At 34.4% G+C, this 14519-nt stretch overlaps 1 protein-coding gene across 2 annotated transcripts; it reads left to right on the top strand.

Moving 5' to 3' along the window:
• Window positions 1–9742: 9742 nt before the first annotated feature.
• LOC149577215 (GATA transcription factor 4-like) lies at window positions 9743–12801 on the top strand. Of its 2 annotated transcripts, none has more exons than XM_089822699.1 (3): window positions 9743–10084; window positions 10588–10915; window positions 11411–12801. In XM_089822699.1, exons 2-3 carry the CDS (start codon window positions 10667–10669, stop codon window positions 12356–12358), a joined length of 1197 nt encoding a protein of 398 aa, XP_089678825.1. In that variant the 5' UTR covers window positions 9743–10084; window positions 10588–10666; the 3' UTR covers window positions 12359–12801. The 2 variants fall into 2 exon arrangements, with proteins under 2 accessions (XP_089678825.1, XP_089678817.1); XM_089822691.1 differs by having other exon boundaries at window positions 10043–10260.
• The last annotated feature ends 1718 nt before the right edge of the window (window positions 12802–14519 follow it).

Below are 14519 nucleotides of genomic sequence, written 5' to 3'. Positions count from 1 at the left end.
GAAAACACTGGATATTGATGCTACAAATCCAACGCAGAAAGAATTACTTCATTATCATTTCTAGAAAAAAAGTTATGTGTGTCAAACGGACTGTCACTTTTTAAAATATTGAATTTTATTATGTACCACTTTTTGGAGGAGATAAAAAAAATTGACATAAATAATATTTTTTTTTAGATTAAAAAATATGGTTACAAAGTAGGAACAAAGTACTCAAAATCACTAGTTTATGTCATCTTGAAATTATTTATAGTTTTGGAGATATAGTCACTTGAACATGATGTTTGTTGCAAAAATATTGATTTCAGAGTCAAAATTGGTCAAAAAGTGGAACCCATTATTGTGGGATCACCCATAATGTCATCCGTGAACAAACATATAATATAAAATGATAACCAATAATGCCATACATTAAAAAACACATAATATATTATGATAACCAATAATGTCATACATGGACAAACATATCATATATTAACCAATAATGTCATAAGTCTAATAATGTCATGCATCAAATATATGTCATACATCAAATATAAAATGTCATATATACATCAAATGTATATCAAATATGTCCATTGACATAAAATCTAACATATATGTCCACTGATGCCTAAACATGTGTGTCTATCAACTATATCTTCTCCTTCTCATGAGGGGAAGGAAACAAATTCCTAGAGGTCTTCGGTCATTGTATGGAGGGAGATGATGGGGATGATGGGGTCTTCCTCACACGCTCGCTCGTCCTCTTGTTTAGGCTCTTCTCTAACTCAAGCTGATACAAACAAAGTAGATATGAATCAATAATTATTATACATTGAAATCAAATATATGTACACACAAAATTAATTATTTTCTTACCGCCATCAAATAGTCACTCTGTACATCAACCTCAATTGCTCGCAGACGATCGGGTGTAACAAGGCCCTACAACAATTCAATCAATATAATCACTTATAAATAACATTAGAAATTTTGATACTAACTATTATAAACAACAACTAAAACCAAGAAAATTCTTTCATACCTCAGCCAATGGCTCTAAACTAGCCATCGCTGCAGCAACTCCACGATCGATGGACTGCCGAAGATGAGGAGTCTCAGATGTCAAGAGTTGCATGTCATTTAATACAAGTTACATGTAACATGAAACATGAAACACATATAATCAAATGAATTAAATTAACATGAAACAAATGTACCTCTACGAAGCTCGTATCATTCCTAGGTTCAGAGTCCCTAGTGAATGCCAATGGTCCAGTAGAGAACCGACGCACATGCATAATTTTTTTTTTCAATCTTTCATAATATTACTTAATAAATATATGTATTAATTTAAATGATTAAATCGATACATACCTCTAGACTTGTCGACAAGATGAAAAGGTGGGCTGGGGGATCTCTACTAAGGCCGCCAACACTCTTACCTTGAATTTTGAATAATGTTAATACATGCTAATTAATTAGTCATTCACTATACATATGAAATGTGATCAAATTAGTTTATTATAATTGTAATTTACCTATGTGTTGATGCCAAATGTCTCATTCAAGAACTGATAAGTGACTAGCCCATCATTTATACTATCTCTAGCATGACTAACAAATGTGCATAAGGATCTACATGGTGTGCACATGTGACCATGATACACAGAAGGCTCCTCCTCAACTAATGGACTCATGTAATGAATTAGGGTCTACATCAAAGCATTAATAGTCCCTAGAGTGCTGGCTTCTACATGTTCCTTCACAATTGAAGGAATAATCACATGCTCACCCTGTAACCTGACAACAGGTGCCCTAACTACATTAGGGTCATGACATGCCCTCGACCTTTCAAATAATGAACCCCCACCTCTACCCTGAGATTCTAATATATCAAAATAATTAGAGATCTCCCCAAGGACAAATTCACAATACAATTTCTTTAAGAAATACATTGGAACCTCATGATTATTGCAGGGAGGGGCATCAAAGACCATCCACCATCTATCCCAAAAATTATTTCTAATACCATAATTTATGCACCAATTGATGGGGAAACTTTTAGTTGTCTCTTTAATAGTATTTTGTTCACCAAGCTTTTTAAACAATGCACAAATGCTACCTTTTTATTTATTTATTTATTTTAACATCTTGATATGATAATTTGTTTGCATAATGTCTTCTTTGTTCATCCCTCTTAACACGCCAAATATCCAACTGACCACTAACATAAGCTACGTGGGTCATAATGGACTCAAGGGAGGATGCCAATTGTGCTCTCATTGGATTAGTTTGTCCACAAGCTTTCAACCTACCAATGAGTGCTTCTAATTGATTTTTCCCTCTTTCTATTTTATTTATTATGTTGTCTTATGTGCTAGAAGGAGGTCTTCCAATCATTGCAGGTTGTAGAACTTCTTGCTCTTGTTGTGGAGGGTTTTGGTTTTGATCTTGTTGGAGATTTGGCAGTTCATTATCCATGTTTCCTGATAAGAGACCAATTGCAATCTAAATAAATAAATAAATTTAAAGCAAAATTGAAAAAAACCTACAAAACAATGCACAAACATATAAAACAATGCAAAAACAAGAGTATAAAATATACGATGTGATCTCGATCTCGAATTTTAGTGATGAGGAGACATTTTGAGGAGGTGGGTAGTGAAAGTCTTTAATTCCTTCAACTCACATACATGTTGTGAGGAGGAAAACCTTGCAAAATGAAATGGGTTGCGGGTTTGCAACCCATTTATATATATTTTAAGTTTTTAAAAGCAAGTATGTGCTATAGAATGTACAAGCTTTTAAAAACTAAAAAAAAATGGGGTGTCATGTTTTTAGCACCACAACTTGGTGCACACACCCTACAATGTGATTTTGACAAAAACTGCATTGATAAACTATCGAATACCATGAAATATTAACTAAAACATTTATATTCAAACAAAAACTTAGAAAATAATTAAACCTTTAGTCATCATAGATTAAGTTTGTGATTATTACATGTTTATTGTCTTCTTTGATCTGGGTTATTGTGGGGGTTTACATTGGTTGTAAGGTTGTACACAAAGGCTTGGAAAGTGCTTGATTTTTATGATGGTTGTTAAATGTGAAGTAATTTATGTGATGTTTTGGTCATAATTATTCTTTCCCAACCAATGTTTTAAGTTCATGTGTCATATGACGATTTGAGGACCAGTGTTGTCATATTATAGTTTGAGAACCTATGTGCTCTTGTTGTTTTGTGGTTTGAGGACCTGTGTGTGTGTGTGTGTGTGTGTGTGTGTGTGTGTGTGTGTGTGTTACAATTACCTCCTTATGAAATGATACTTAATTATTATTTTATTTATGAGATTAGTGTAAGTTATCTAGATGTATGGAATATAGTGGCTCGCAATAAGTTCTAGGACCCGTAAGTTGTGCTAGGATAACTTATTGTAAGTTGACATAATAAGTGATAAATTAATAAAATCTTGGGAATGAGTTCAAACATTAATAAGATAACTATGTTCCTCACCCATGCCTTGAGTGCTAGTATAGACTAGGATGACGCTTGAGATGATGCTTGACTAAGGTCTTTCATAGTTGGTATTCTTATATGATGCCACATAGACTAACTAGGGGGTTGTGGTCCAAAAAGATTGTCATGCAGCCTTAGAGTTGACCCATGTGATGGCACTTCTCCATATTCATCTTAGGTTTCCTATGTTTATTTTTATATTCATGTGTTGATTTCCTCTAGGATCATTTTTGTTCTTTGTATAACACCACTTGAGATAGATAGCTTTAGGATCCCTTTCCTAGAATTGTATTATTAATTTTATGGTTTGATTATCCATGTGGGACTTGATATTATCTCCTTAGTACAATGAGAGTGAACCTGATTAGGTTACCATGAGATTGAGTGGTAGTGATTCTTTTACCAGTGAGGTCTAATGGGATTGCACCAATGCTATATGTTCTATTATTACAACTATATCACATTCTATTTCTTATCTTTTGGAGACTTCCTCTTATTCTTGCTTAATGTATTCATGTATCTTGTACTTCATATATTAAGATCTCTTGTAATGATGTATTGTATTATATTGTATTGGTATTATTATTGCATACCTTGTGACAAGTGTAATGGATGTGTGAGTTAGATGTGCTTTGTTGCATTAGTTGTACTTTATGGATTTTGTTATGAGATCATGTATCTACTATTTCATCATGGATGTGAACATTATTCTTATAATTAAATCTAACCAATAAATTTACACAAATGTGATTCTATGTTAAGGAAGCCTCAAGAAATGTAAATTGTAATTGTATTGCTTTTATATGTATGTGATGTGTTTTGATACATTGCTTCTGCATTAATATTTATTAATATTGCATAAAACTTTTGAGGGAAAAAATTGCTTAGTAAACTTCACAACTTGTCTAGTTTAATTTCTCTTGGGTTCCCTAGTGCGACACTATAAGACCATGCTTATGATTGATTAAAGGGACATTATTCGAGTGCTATTTCAATCCTAATATCACAATTAATAAGAATTGGGCTAGGCAAACTTTGAATTGAGTGATTTATTGTTGACTCTTCCATTCAAGCTTTGAAAATAGTAAATGTGTTAGATGAACTAAATTTTATGATAGAATTATATAGAAAAGCCATCCATATGAAATACTAAAACATATAAAGATCGAAAAAATAAATAGTGTACTTTTGTTACCAACCCTTTTTTTTCCTATACCTTAAAATTAAGCCAATTGATATGTTCAAATTATATTTAAAATTTTGAAAATTAGCTAAGAAGGCCATGCTTATGATTGAGTCAAATGACATAATTGTTGTTTCATTCCCAATACTGCAATTAATAAGAATTCTACTAGACAACCTTTGTATTGAGAGATTTATCCTTTGAATGTTTTTGGATTCGATTGTGTGGTTGTTTTTTGTACATTGTTTTGGATCACACTCCATGATCCATCATCAAGATGAAAGATTCAGAGCAAAAGAAATAAATGAATAATTCAAAGGTTGTGATATTGCTATCAGGATTTAACTGTGTGATTTTGAGTCAAACTCATTGACCCATGTTTCATGAGTAGTGATTCAACATGAATTCATCTCCAATGAGTGCTAGGTGTTCCATTTATTCTCATGAGAGATGGATTCATGTTGAATCACTACTCATGAAACATGGCTCAACGAGTTTGACTCAAAATCACATAGTTAAATTCCTAATAGCAATATCACAATTTGACTTGCTCTGGAAATTATCTCCTACTTATCAATTCAAAGATTATCTATTCTCTCATTAAATGATTTATGTTTGACTCTTCAATTCAAACTATAAAATTAGTAAATATATTAGATGAACCAAATTATGTAGCAAAATCATCCATATGAGATATGGAAAACTACAAAGATAAAAAAACAAAAAATTGTACTTTTCTTACTAACCCTTGTTTTCCCAGGACCTCAAAATTAAGCCAATTGATAAGTACAAAATAGCAAATTTTAAATTTTTTTAAAGAAGAAATCCACAATTCATGATATGAAAAGGAAAGCGATCGCATGTAGAGTTATAAACAGGCGTGATTCGAGGAGTTTAGGTTGGAATGGTTCTCGTTTACTTGGAAATAGAGGCGACTGCTTGAAATAGACATGCAATTCTCTCACCATTGATTTGTAACCCTAGTTAGGCATAAAACTAACTCGAGTTCCAACCACAAACAAATTATAGCATGTTAAAGTTTTAGGTGGTTTTCATAACGTCTCCAAGTTATGGATGTTGACAAATAGAAGATGCGATGTCGTTAGGGAGGGCAGAAAATTAGAAGAAATGCTGTTTTGTTTGCATGGAGAAAAACATCTTGGCGTTAAGCAGAAAATTAATCCAAATATTAAAAAAAAACTAGAAAAGATCATGTTGATATTTCCAACGGCCCAAATAAACGTCGGTATTAATGTCTCAACAATCGAGAGAGAAGGAAAGGTGAGAAGACTTTTCTTCCAGTCGAAGGCAGAGCAATTAACGGAAGATTTCAAGGGGCGGCTAATGCCGTGGGATTTCATAATCTCGTCCATTGACGTAGACGGGAATTTGGAAATCAAAAATCAAAACATTAAGTTAAACTTCATTATAACAGCAATAATAATAATTATTTATTATATTCATCGGCGATGGTGAGTTCCCATGTGAGTGCAAGAGCGTTGAGACGCCTTCATTCATTGCGGGAAGCGAGTTAACGCTTGCGTCGGTGGCAGTGACACGTGGCGGAACGGCCCAATGAGAAGAGTTAGTGACACGTGTCTCTGTATACGTAGTTATACATGGGGTTTCAGCTTTTGCGCATTAATTTAAGCTAGGGCTCTGCAGATTTGTACGGTTCAGATTTATACGTCCGCATGTGTTGCGCGCTCGAGTGGGCCCCGCCACGTTATGTCACCGGCGGATCAGACTGGCATTTATTTATTGCTTCTTTTTCCTCATTTTTCATTTTTTAAAAAAAATTAAAAATGGGAGGGAGGGAGATGAAGTGAAACGGCTTGTTTGTAGGGTGGGAAAAAAGTCAATGCGTGACTAATGGGGATTAATTGGGATTAGGGAGTTTTAATTATTATTATTAATTATTTTGATTTTGTGGATTTGGGAAGGCGGGGGAATATCCCGCCCTAGGAGATTTAATAGCCGGCTGGCCGTGTCAAACACGACGTCTCGCTATTTTGCTATGGGCAAACGACACTTTCCTCGCGTCCCGCAATTTATTATTTATCGTGTACAAATAAGGCTTTGTTCCAAACAGTTTGGGACCATGACCGTCCCATCCGAAGTCTCGTGTTCGTTCGATGGGCCTTTCCCATAGGTGTGGAATAATTTTATACCGTTTGATTCGGTGGGGTGGGGACTACGTTGTACCTGAAAGTAAACTTATCACCTTTATATATTTTGACGTGGTTATAATACCTAAATATATATTTGTTTTTTGAAATATTATGGCGAAGGGTCACATCAGCGATGCGAGTTGAATTTTAGGTGGGCTTGATTTTTATTGGCCGAAATTCTTACTTTCAAAAAAGGTGTACTCTCATGGTTGTTTATATTTTAATATTATATTTATTTCTTACGTTTTATTAAGATGTGCTCTTATGGTATTTTCTAATTTCTTACTGTTTTTATTTAGTGATATATGTTTAGTTTTTAATTTTGATATATATATATTTACTAATTATACTTAATGTCTATTTATAAAACTTGTAGATATTTATTTTTGAGAAAGGTTGAATAGCAGGAGTTGGAATCTTTTTAATTTTTACTCATTAAATTTAGAGGTACAATGGATAACAAGAAGGCTCCAATAGAATAAATAGATAATAAAGTCTTCTTAATACATCTACCTAATATTAATCTTAAAGCACGTATCTAATCTATAAAACCTGTCTATAATTTATTTTGAATACCTTCATATTAACGTTTTTAATATTTGTAAGTAAATATATTTAAATATTTTTACGACACTCAACAAATAATAATAAATAAATAAATAATTACTCTCAACATTTTTTTTTTAAATAATAAATAATTTAGACTTGGCCTATTAAATTTTTTAATCTAATGTAATCTATGAATTTAAATAAAAAATGTTTTGTTAATACATTTTAAATAAATACATGTAAAATAATTATATCTTAATGCAATTAACTTATTTCACATATTAATAAAAATTAAAATGATAACTGCATTTTATAATAATTTTAAATAAATATATTTAATATAAATATATCTTGAAACAAGTATCTAATCTATTTCATAGATATATACTAACAAAAATATTTTAAATGCACTAGATATATTATTTATTTATTAGTTATTTCAAAAATAAAATTCTCCTAAAATTTGTATTCTTGTGTTAAGCAAATTGGAACCCAAGACCTTCCATGTGAGAGGCCCACAAGTTGTCATTGTGTTGTAGACTCTTGTGTAATTATTTAATTTAATTATTATATCATATTACAGTAAAACAAATTCAAAGATACCATATTTTGATCCTCACTCTAAAAAATAAAAAATTGAATGTAAAACATATACTACAACGTATAAGAAATTATACTTTTCCTTACAACAAATTTTTTTTTTTAAAACTCATAAAAATATAGTTCAATATAATTCATTCTCTAAAAAATCAGCCAAACAAATCTAAAATTTATGTGATGTGTAACACCCATAAATCATAACCACAGTATTGAAATTGCTGTAATTGGTCTCCTCTCCATCAACGTACCTAAAACGTGTAGCATGTACGCTATATGACCTTCGAGAAGACGATGAAAATTTCCGTGTCCAATGTAGTGGACGTGAGTTGGAAGGCTCAAAATTTGAGTGGGCTCTTCGGTGGTTGTAACATATATTGGAATTCCTATCATGGCAGGCGACGAACAATTCAAATGTTTTGCTAAAATCCATTGAAATTTTCCTTTTCCTAATTTTAGCATGTGAGGGGTTGTGGAACATGAGGCACAAAAGGTTCTAATGTCTTTGTCCCTTACTCCGGAGTCTGGAGTACCTAAACGTTGTTGTTTCTTTTGATTTGTTTGCTATCTAACGCGGTTAACCTTCACAACAAACCGGACTCATTTGTTTTTGGACCCCGTCGTGGAGGGTAGTTGGCAAAAGGAAAAAGTAAAGCGACACACAAAAGGTTCATAAACTAGGTGGAAATTATCTTTATTTTATTTTATAATAGTCCTTAAATCTTACCCCTCACATGTGATCATGTGACATAGTCCTATTCAAATGTTGGAATATTATGAATATTCCATCGAACACTAAACAACACTCAATCCGGGCATATGGAGGATGGTTTTGTGGGGTAGCCATGTTATCTAGATATGGGGAAGGCAGGGTTAAATATTTTTGAAATAAATAAGGGGGGTTATGTTAAGAAGGTTATTCATATATATATAGGGGAAGGTGGGGTTAAATATTTTTGAAAAAATAAGGGGGTTATGTTAATAGGGTTATTTTAAAAATATTTTAAATTTTTTTTAAGAAAATAAGGTATACTTAAGTTTAGAGTAAAAGGGAGAATAGTTCAATTGGTTTGGTGTAGTGGTGGAGTTTAAAGTCGTGGATTATTCCTACGATCTTAGGGTCCGTTTGGTTGCAAGCGTAAGAATTGAGAATTAGAATAGAAAATTTGAATGAGAATGGAGAATGAAGAATAGGAATGGAAAAATGCAATCTAATCTTGTTTATCCCTTGTTTGGTTATGCAAGCTTAAATTGGAATAGGGTTAACTTGCAATCGGCGCCATTTGAAAATATTTTTGAAGATGCAATCGACGCCATTGGAAAATCGTTAAAATATTGAAAACAAAGTTCCAGCGCTCACCCCAGGTCAAAGCGGATTTGAAAATTTAATCAAATTTGAAAAAGTTAAAATGAATGCAAGAATAGCAATTCCAATTACAGGTATTTTTTGGAATGGACAAAAGCTCATTTTGGGACTAAAATAAAAATACGTATTCCTATTCCCTATTTCTATTCCACGCACCAAACATAGAATACAAATCATATTCTAATTTCCTATTTCTATTCCGATTGTATTCCAGCAACCAAACATGCCCTTAGTTTGAAGCTCCCTCAAAATGAGCTGTGGATAATGTTAAAGAAAAATAAAAGAAAAGCATAAGACCTCGAGAGTAGGGAGCACAATGGTTTTAATTTTTTAATTTTTTATAAAAAAGAGGTCGGGTGGGGTTGGGGGATAATGCAAAAAGTTAAATATTTGAGGGAGGGAACATAGTGATCAGTGGCAGGGATTTTTTCCTAGGATTTTTTGAGAGGAGTTGAAGGCGGCTTCGTGGTATTTTCCTTGGTGTTTACTCATTATCATCGGAATTCAAATCTTTGAATAAACTCATATACTGTGGATGCGGTCCAAGCTGGAGTAGCCTGTTTCCTTAGAATAGTAGAAGGTAACACTATTTAACAGAAGCTTCTTCATTCTACACGGCTTGCAAGCTTTTTCCAGCCCTACTACTCTCCTATTCATATTCTTCCTTCTTTATCCACGCGTGACTTCGAATCAAAGCAACAACAACCCACCAGGTATTATAATCGGTTATTATTGCTGGTATGATGGCCATTAATGAATTTGCTGGTATAACAACTTTAAGCAGACGGGGACACCACAAAACTGTGTAAAAGTAAAACTAATGGAAACTCCTGCAATTCTACGGAAGCTTTGAGAATTTTTGAGATTCCTGTTCTCTGGTTTTGGCCAGGTGGGTTTGGGTGAAAATATGAGTCAAATGTTGACATAGAGGCAAAAATGGCGGAACGGGAGGGGATTTTATTGTTTGTTTTGTTTTAGTTGTGTGCTTGTGTGTGTTTGAAACGCAAGAGTTTTTAGTTTAATTCACGCAATGGGCGTGAGGACGTATTGAATTGTTGTAGGCGCCATGCATGAAGGCATCTGTTAAGGGAGTGGGGGAAATGGTTATTTGTGTTCTTTGCCGTTTATTGTGTGGTGCGTGATTTTGTTGTGGGCATGGACATGCGGATTATTTGTGAACTGTGGCTTTGCTCACAAGTTGTTTTGATTCTGGCAGGTCTGGTGTTCGAGCAGCACAAAGATTAAAGATTTTGTTGAAAACAGAGGCGCTTTGGGCCTGGCTTTGAGTTTTGGCTATGGATGCCATGCTTAGCACTAGCCTGAGCTACAGGACGTATGATTATAATAACCCTGACTGCGGTTCTGAAGGCTTTGTTATTGATGACCTCCTTGACTTTTCCAACGACGACATTGGTGCCCCCATTGATGAAGAGAACACGTCCGAGGAAACATCTCCGTCTGCGTCTGTTGACGGGAATTACTCGCCAGAGAATGAAAACAACCAGACTGCGAACCAGGACGCTCCCGAAGAACTCTGCGTTCCCGTAAGGCTTCGAAATTCACGCCTTCGCTTGTTTGAGGCTTAAATTTGGAAAAAAATTATCCTCTCAGTCGCTGCCTTTGTGATTTTGAACTATCTGGTGGTTCTAGTGTTGAAATTTAGGCTGGCTTTCTATTTTTAGCTTTCTATTTTTCCGAATTCGTCTCTTTGTTTGTTTATCCCGTTCACATTGAGAAAGCCGGAAGTCTCCAAATTTGAAGTCCTTGTTCGTTTAAATTAAGCCTGTAAATACACTCTGTATATTCATTTATCCTCTTTTGAAATTTTGGTCTAGGGATTCCCTTATATTCCTTCATTTATGATCTCTCTGACAAAATTTAGCTTCTAATTTCATTTCTTCGATCATTTATCCTTTCATTTTGGGAAAAATTGCTTCTAAATTTGTCTATTTCCGTTCATTTGCTTATTTCCTTAAATTTCAGGTTCTCCGATTCGGTATCTGTTTACTGATGCTTTTTTTTTCCACTGCTTTGAACAGATGGACTCCCTGGAAGACCTGGAATGGCTGTCAAATTTCGTGGAGGACTCATTTTCCGTCGGCAGTTTGGGGGAATTTCCGTCCTGCTATCTGCTGCCGTCTGTTGACGGGAAGAAGGAGCATTACAAGTCTAGCGATGATGACGAAAACAAGGCAAAGCAACAGACGCAGCAGAAGCAGAACAGTAATAATAATAACAATGTATTTTCCGCATGCAAAGATTTAGGCACTCAGTGGATTCCAGCCCGTGCAAGAAGAAGCAAGCGTTGCCGTGCAGGTGGCCGCGTGTGGACATTTTGCCCCCTGTTACCGAGCCACCCAGGGTTCGAGTCTCAATCCTCCATTTTCTCCACTTCCGACTCCTCTTCAAATTCATGCGTCACTTATTCACGGCCGCCAAAGAAGCACAAGCCACACCACAACCACAACAACGCTTCAAAGAAATCTCATGACGCAAACGCAGCTCCGGCGAGGCGTTGCAGCCATTGTCTTGTGCAAAAAACTCCACAATGGAGAGCCGGCCCACTTGGCCCTAAAACTCTTTGCAATGCCTGCGGTGTGCGGTTCAAATCCGGCCGACTCCTTCCAGAGTACAGGCCGGCCGTAAGTCCTACGTTTCTCAGCGATGTTCATTCAAACAGCCACCGGAAAGTGCTAGAGCTCAGACGGCAAAGGGAACAAGAGGATCAAAAGCAAGCTGTTACGCCTCTGTATCAAGAACAAGAGCAACAGAAGCAAATCTTTACCTCTGTGCAACAAGAACAAGAGGAACAGAAGCAAATCTTCATCTCTGTGAAACAAGAACAAGAGGAACAGAATTTTTTTATCACTTCTGTGAAACAAGAATTTTTCACCTGCGTGAAACAAGAACAAGAGGAAGAGAAGCAAATTTTTGCCTCTCTGGAACAAGAACAAGAGGAACCAAAACAAGAAGTCCTTTTAGCTTAGCAAAACCTAGTTTAATGGCGGCGGTGTACTTTACCATTCAGGAGAACGCGCAGAAGAGCAGCAGAAGAGGAAAGATTTGCAGACTAGACACACAATACACAGATTTTTTTTCTCTGTCATGTGACGGAGATTTTTTCTTTTTAAATTATTAACTCTGTAACATGTTAGATGCAGTTTTAGTTTAGTTAGATGCAGTTTTAGGTTAGTTTGGTCATGAAGAACAGACACACCATTAACCCCAGTTGGGTTTGGCTGGTATTGGATTAATTTCTGGGAATGTGAAGGAAAAGGTGGTTTTTTTTTTCGTTAAGAGCTCTGTAAATAACTTGGTTCGTTTCTGTCTTCTGGTTCGAAGCCCGTGTTTAGATTTAGCGATCGTAGCTAGAATGGCAGTGTTCTCTAAATTTAGGCATAGATAAATATGAAAAATGATATTCCGTGTACGAAGGGGTTTTGTGCGTGTGAAATTTGTAGTGTTTGAACGACTTCATCGTGGCAACAAATATTCTTTTTTCTAAAATTAGTTGCATAGTTGGTGGACATTAGCGTGAGGCGGCTTGCTTGCTCTTACCAAGCCCACTTTCTTTCATGCCATCTGTACACGTTGTTTTGACTTATCTCTTATAATGCTCTCCATTAATAAGTGTTTCCATCATGCCACTTCTATCCTTTTTCCATTATTCCTCCGATCGAGCGATCATTTTGCCCTTTTAATATTTGGATTTATGTTGACATCTGATTCCGTCTGCACTAGTTTCCAAATGGCAGTGCTTTGAATACTTTGCATCCACAGATTTTTGTTTTCTTTTAAATTTCATATCCGTTGTAATCCTCTCGACCTCGGTGCTTGGAATTTTTTACTCTTGCTAAATTTTACATTTGTTGCTCAACTTTTGAAATTTGAGCTATTTTCTCTTAACGGGAAGATCTCTTTGAATTTTAATTTTAATTTTTTCCCAATCATTGCGCTTGGAGGCTTGTAAATTTGCAGTTGCAAGCTTGTCAAAAGCTTACAGGGTTTTATAGCCATTTCGTAAATATTTCACGCCCACATGATAATTTTGAATGATTTCCTTTTTTCCACTATAAAATCTAGAACCAATGGTTAATTAAGCTTTCTTTATCGTGGAAACGGCTAATACACTTTTCTTTTTGGCGAATCCTAAATAAGTATGTGGACTAGTAGGTCTACTTAATCAAGTAAACAACTGCTTCAGAAATATATTTTTATTGGCCATTATTCGATTTCAAATTATAACGAGTGTAATATTGTATTGTTGGTTTATATACGTTTTGTTTAGGTTTTATTATTTCCGTGTACAAAAGTTAAAGTTGGGTCGAAATATGGATTGATAAACTAATTTTTCTGATGCTTAAAGTCTAAGTTGTGTGCACATGTTATGGATTGACATTGAGCCCACCATTGATGATGTCATGAATGGATGGAGGGTTAGTGTGTCATTTTTGTTATGTTTTGCATGTCATTTTCTGTTGTTCTTAGTGTGAGTTGGCAATGTCAATTTCTATTGCTCTTGTGTGAGTTGGGAACATGGTGTTATGCCTTGAAATAGTAATGCTTAGCTTGGTAAAGATTCTTTATAATTTTCTTAATGTGGTATTGTAATTAGTGTTATGTTATACTATGCTCTCGCGGGGCCATGCCTATGCTTATTCTTTAAAGAATTGCATTTGTTTATTATGAGTGGCTATGAGTAGTTAGATGATAAAGAGGAAAACAAACACTCGATAACATTTCGTTCAAATGAATGTTAATGAATCAATTAAAAATGTATATTATTATGACAATTATGACAATTACAATATTGAACTTTTTAAATAAAATGGAGAATTGGTTGCAATTTGTTCAAAGGTTAATGTTATAGATCTAGTTTAATGTGGAAACTTGTGTATTTGATTATAGTGTATTTTTGAAATTTGAATAATTTGTTTGACTAATTTTTAATAAAGATGATGCTTAAAATCTTAAATGGGATCTATTATCAAATAAATAAATTTTATTATTTGTCATAACAATATAATTGGGTGTCATCAAACTTGTTGTAAGATTGGGCATTATGAGATTAAGAAATGAGTTCAAATTACTCCAAATAATAAATTGAATGTCAAAAATATACCATTCTATACTATTACACTAAGGGTA

The sequence above is a fragment of the Cupressus sempervirens genome, chromosome 1 (assembly GCF_028749045.1).
Source record: "Cupressus sempervirens isolate cs-2001-9-10 chromosome 1, ASM2874904v1, whole genome shotgun sequence".
NCBI lineage: Eukaryota > Viridiplantae > Streptophyta > Pinopsida > Cupressales > Cupressaceae > Cupressus > Cupressus sempervirens.
Note: the sequence above shows the minus strand (reverse complement) of the source record. Positions and strands in the feature narration are given on the sequence as shown.

Bases quoted from the DNA above. Each gene is read 5' to 3' on its own strand.
- LOC149577215 (XM_089822699.1), top strand. From the start codon at position 10,667: ATGGATGCCATGCTTAGCACTAGCCTGAGCTACAGGACGTATGATTAT. The intron at 10,916-11,410 runs GTAAGGCTTCGA...TGCTTTGAACAG, and splicing joins CCGAAGAACTCTGCGTTCCC to ATGGACTCCCTGGAAGACCT.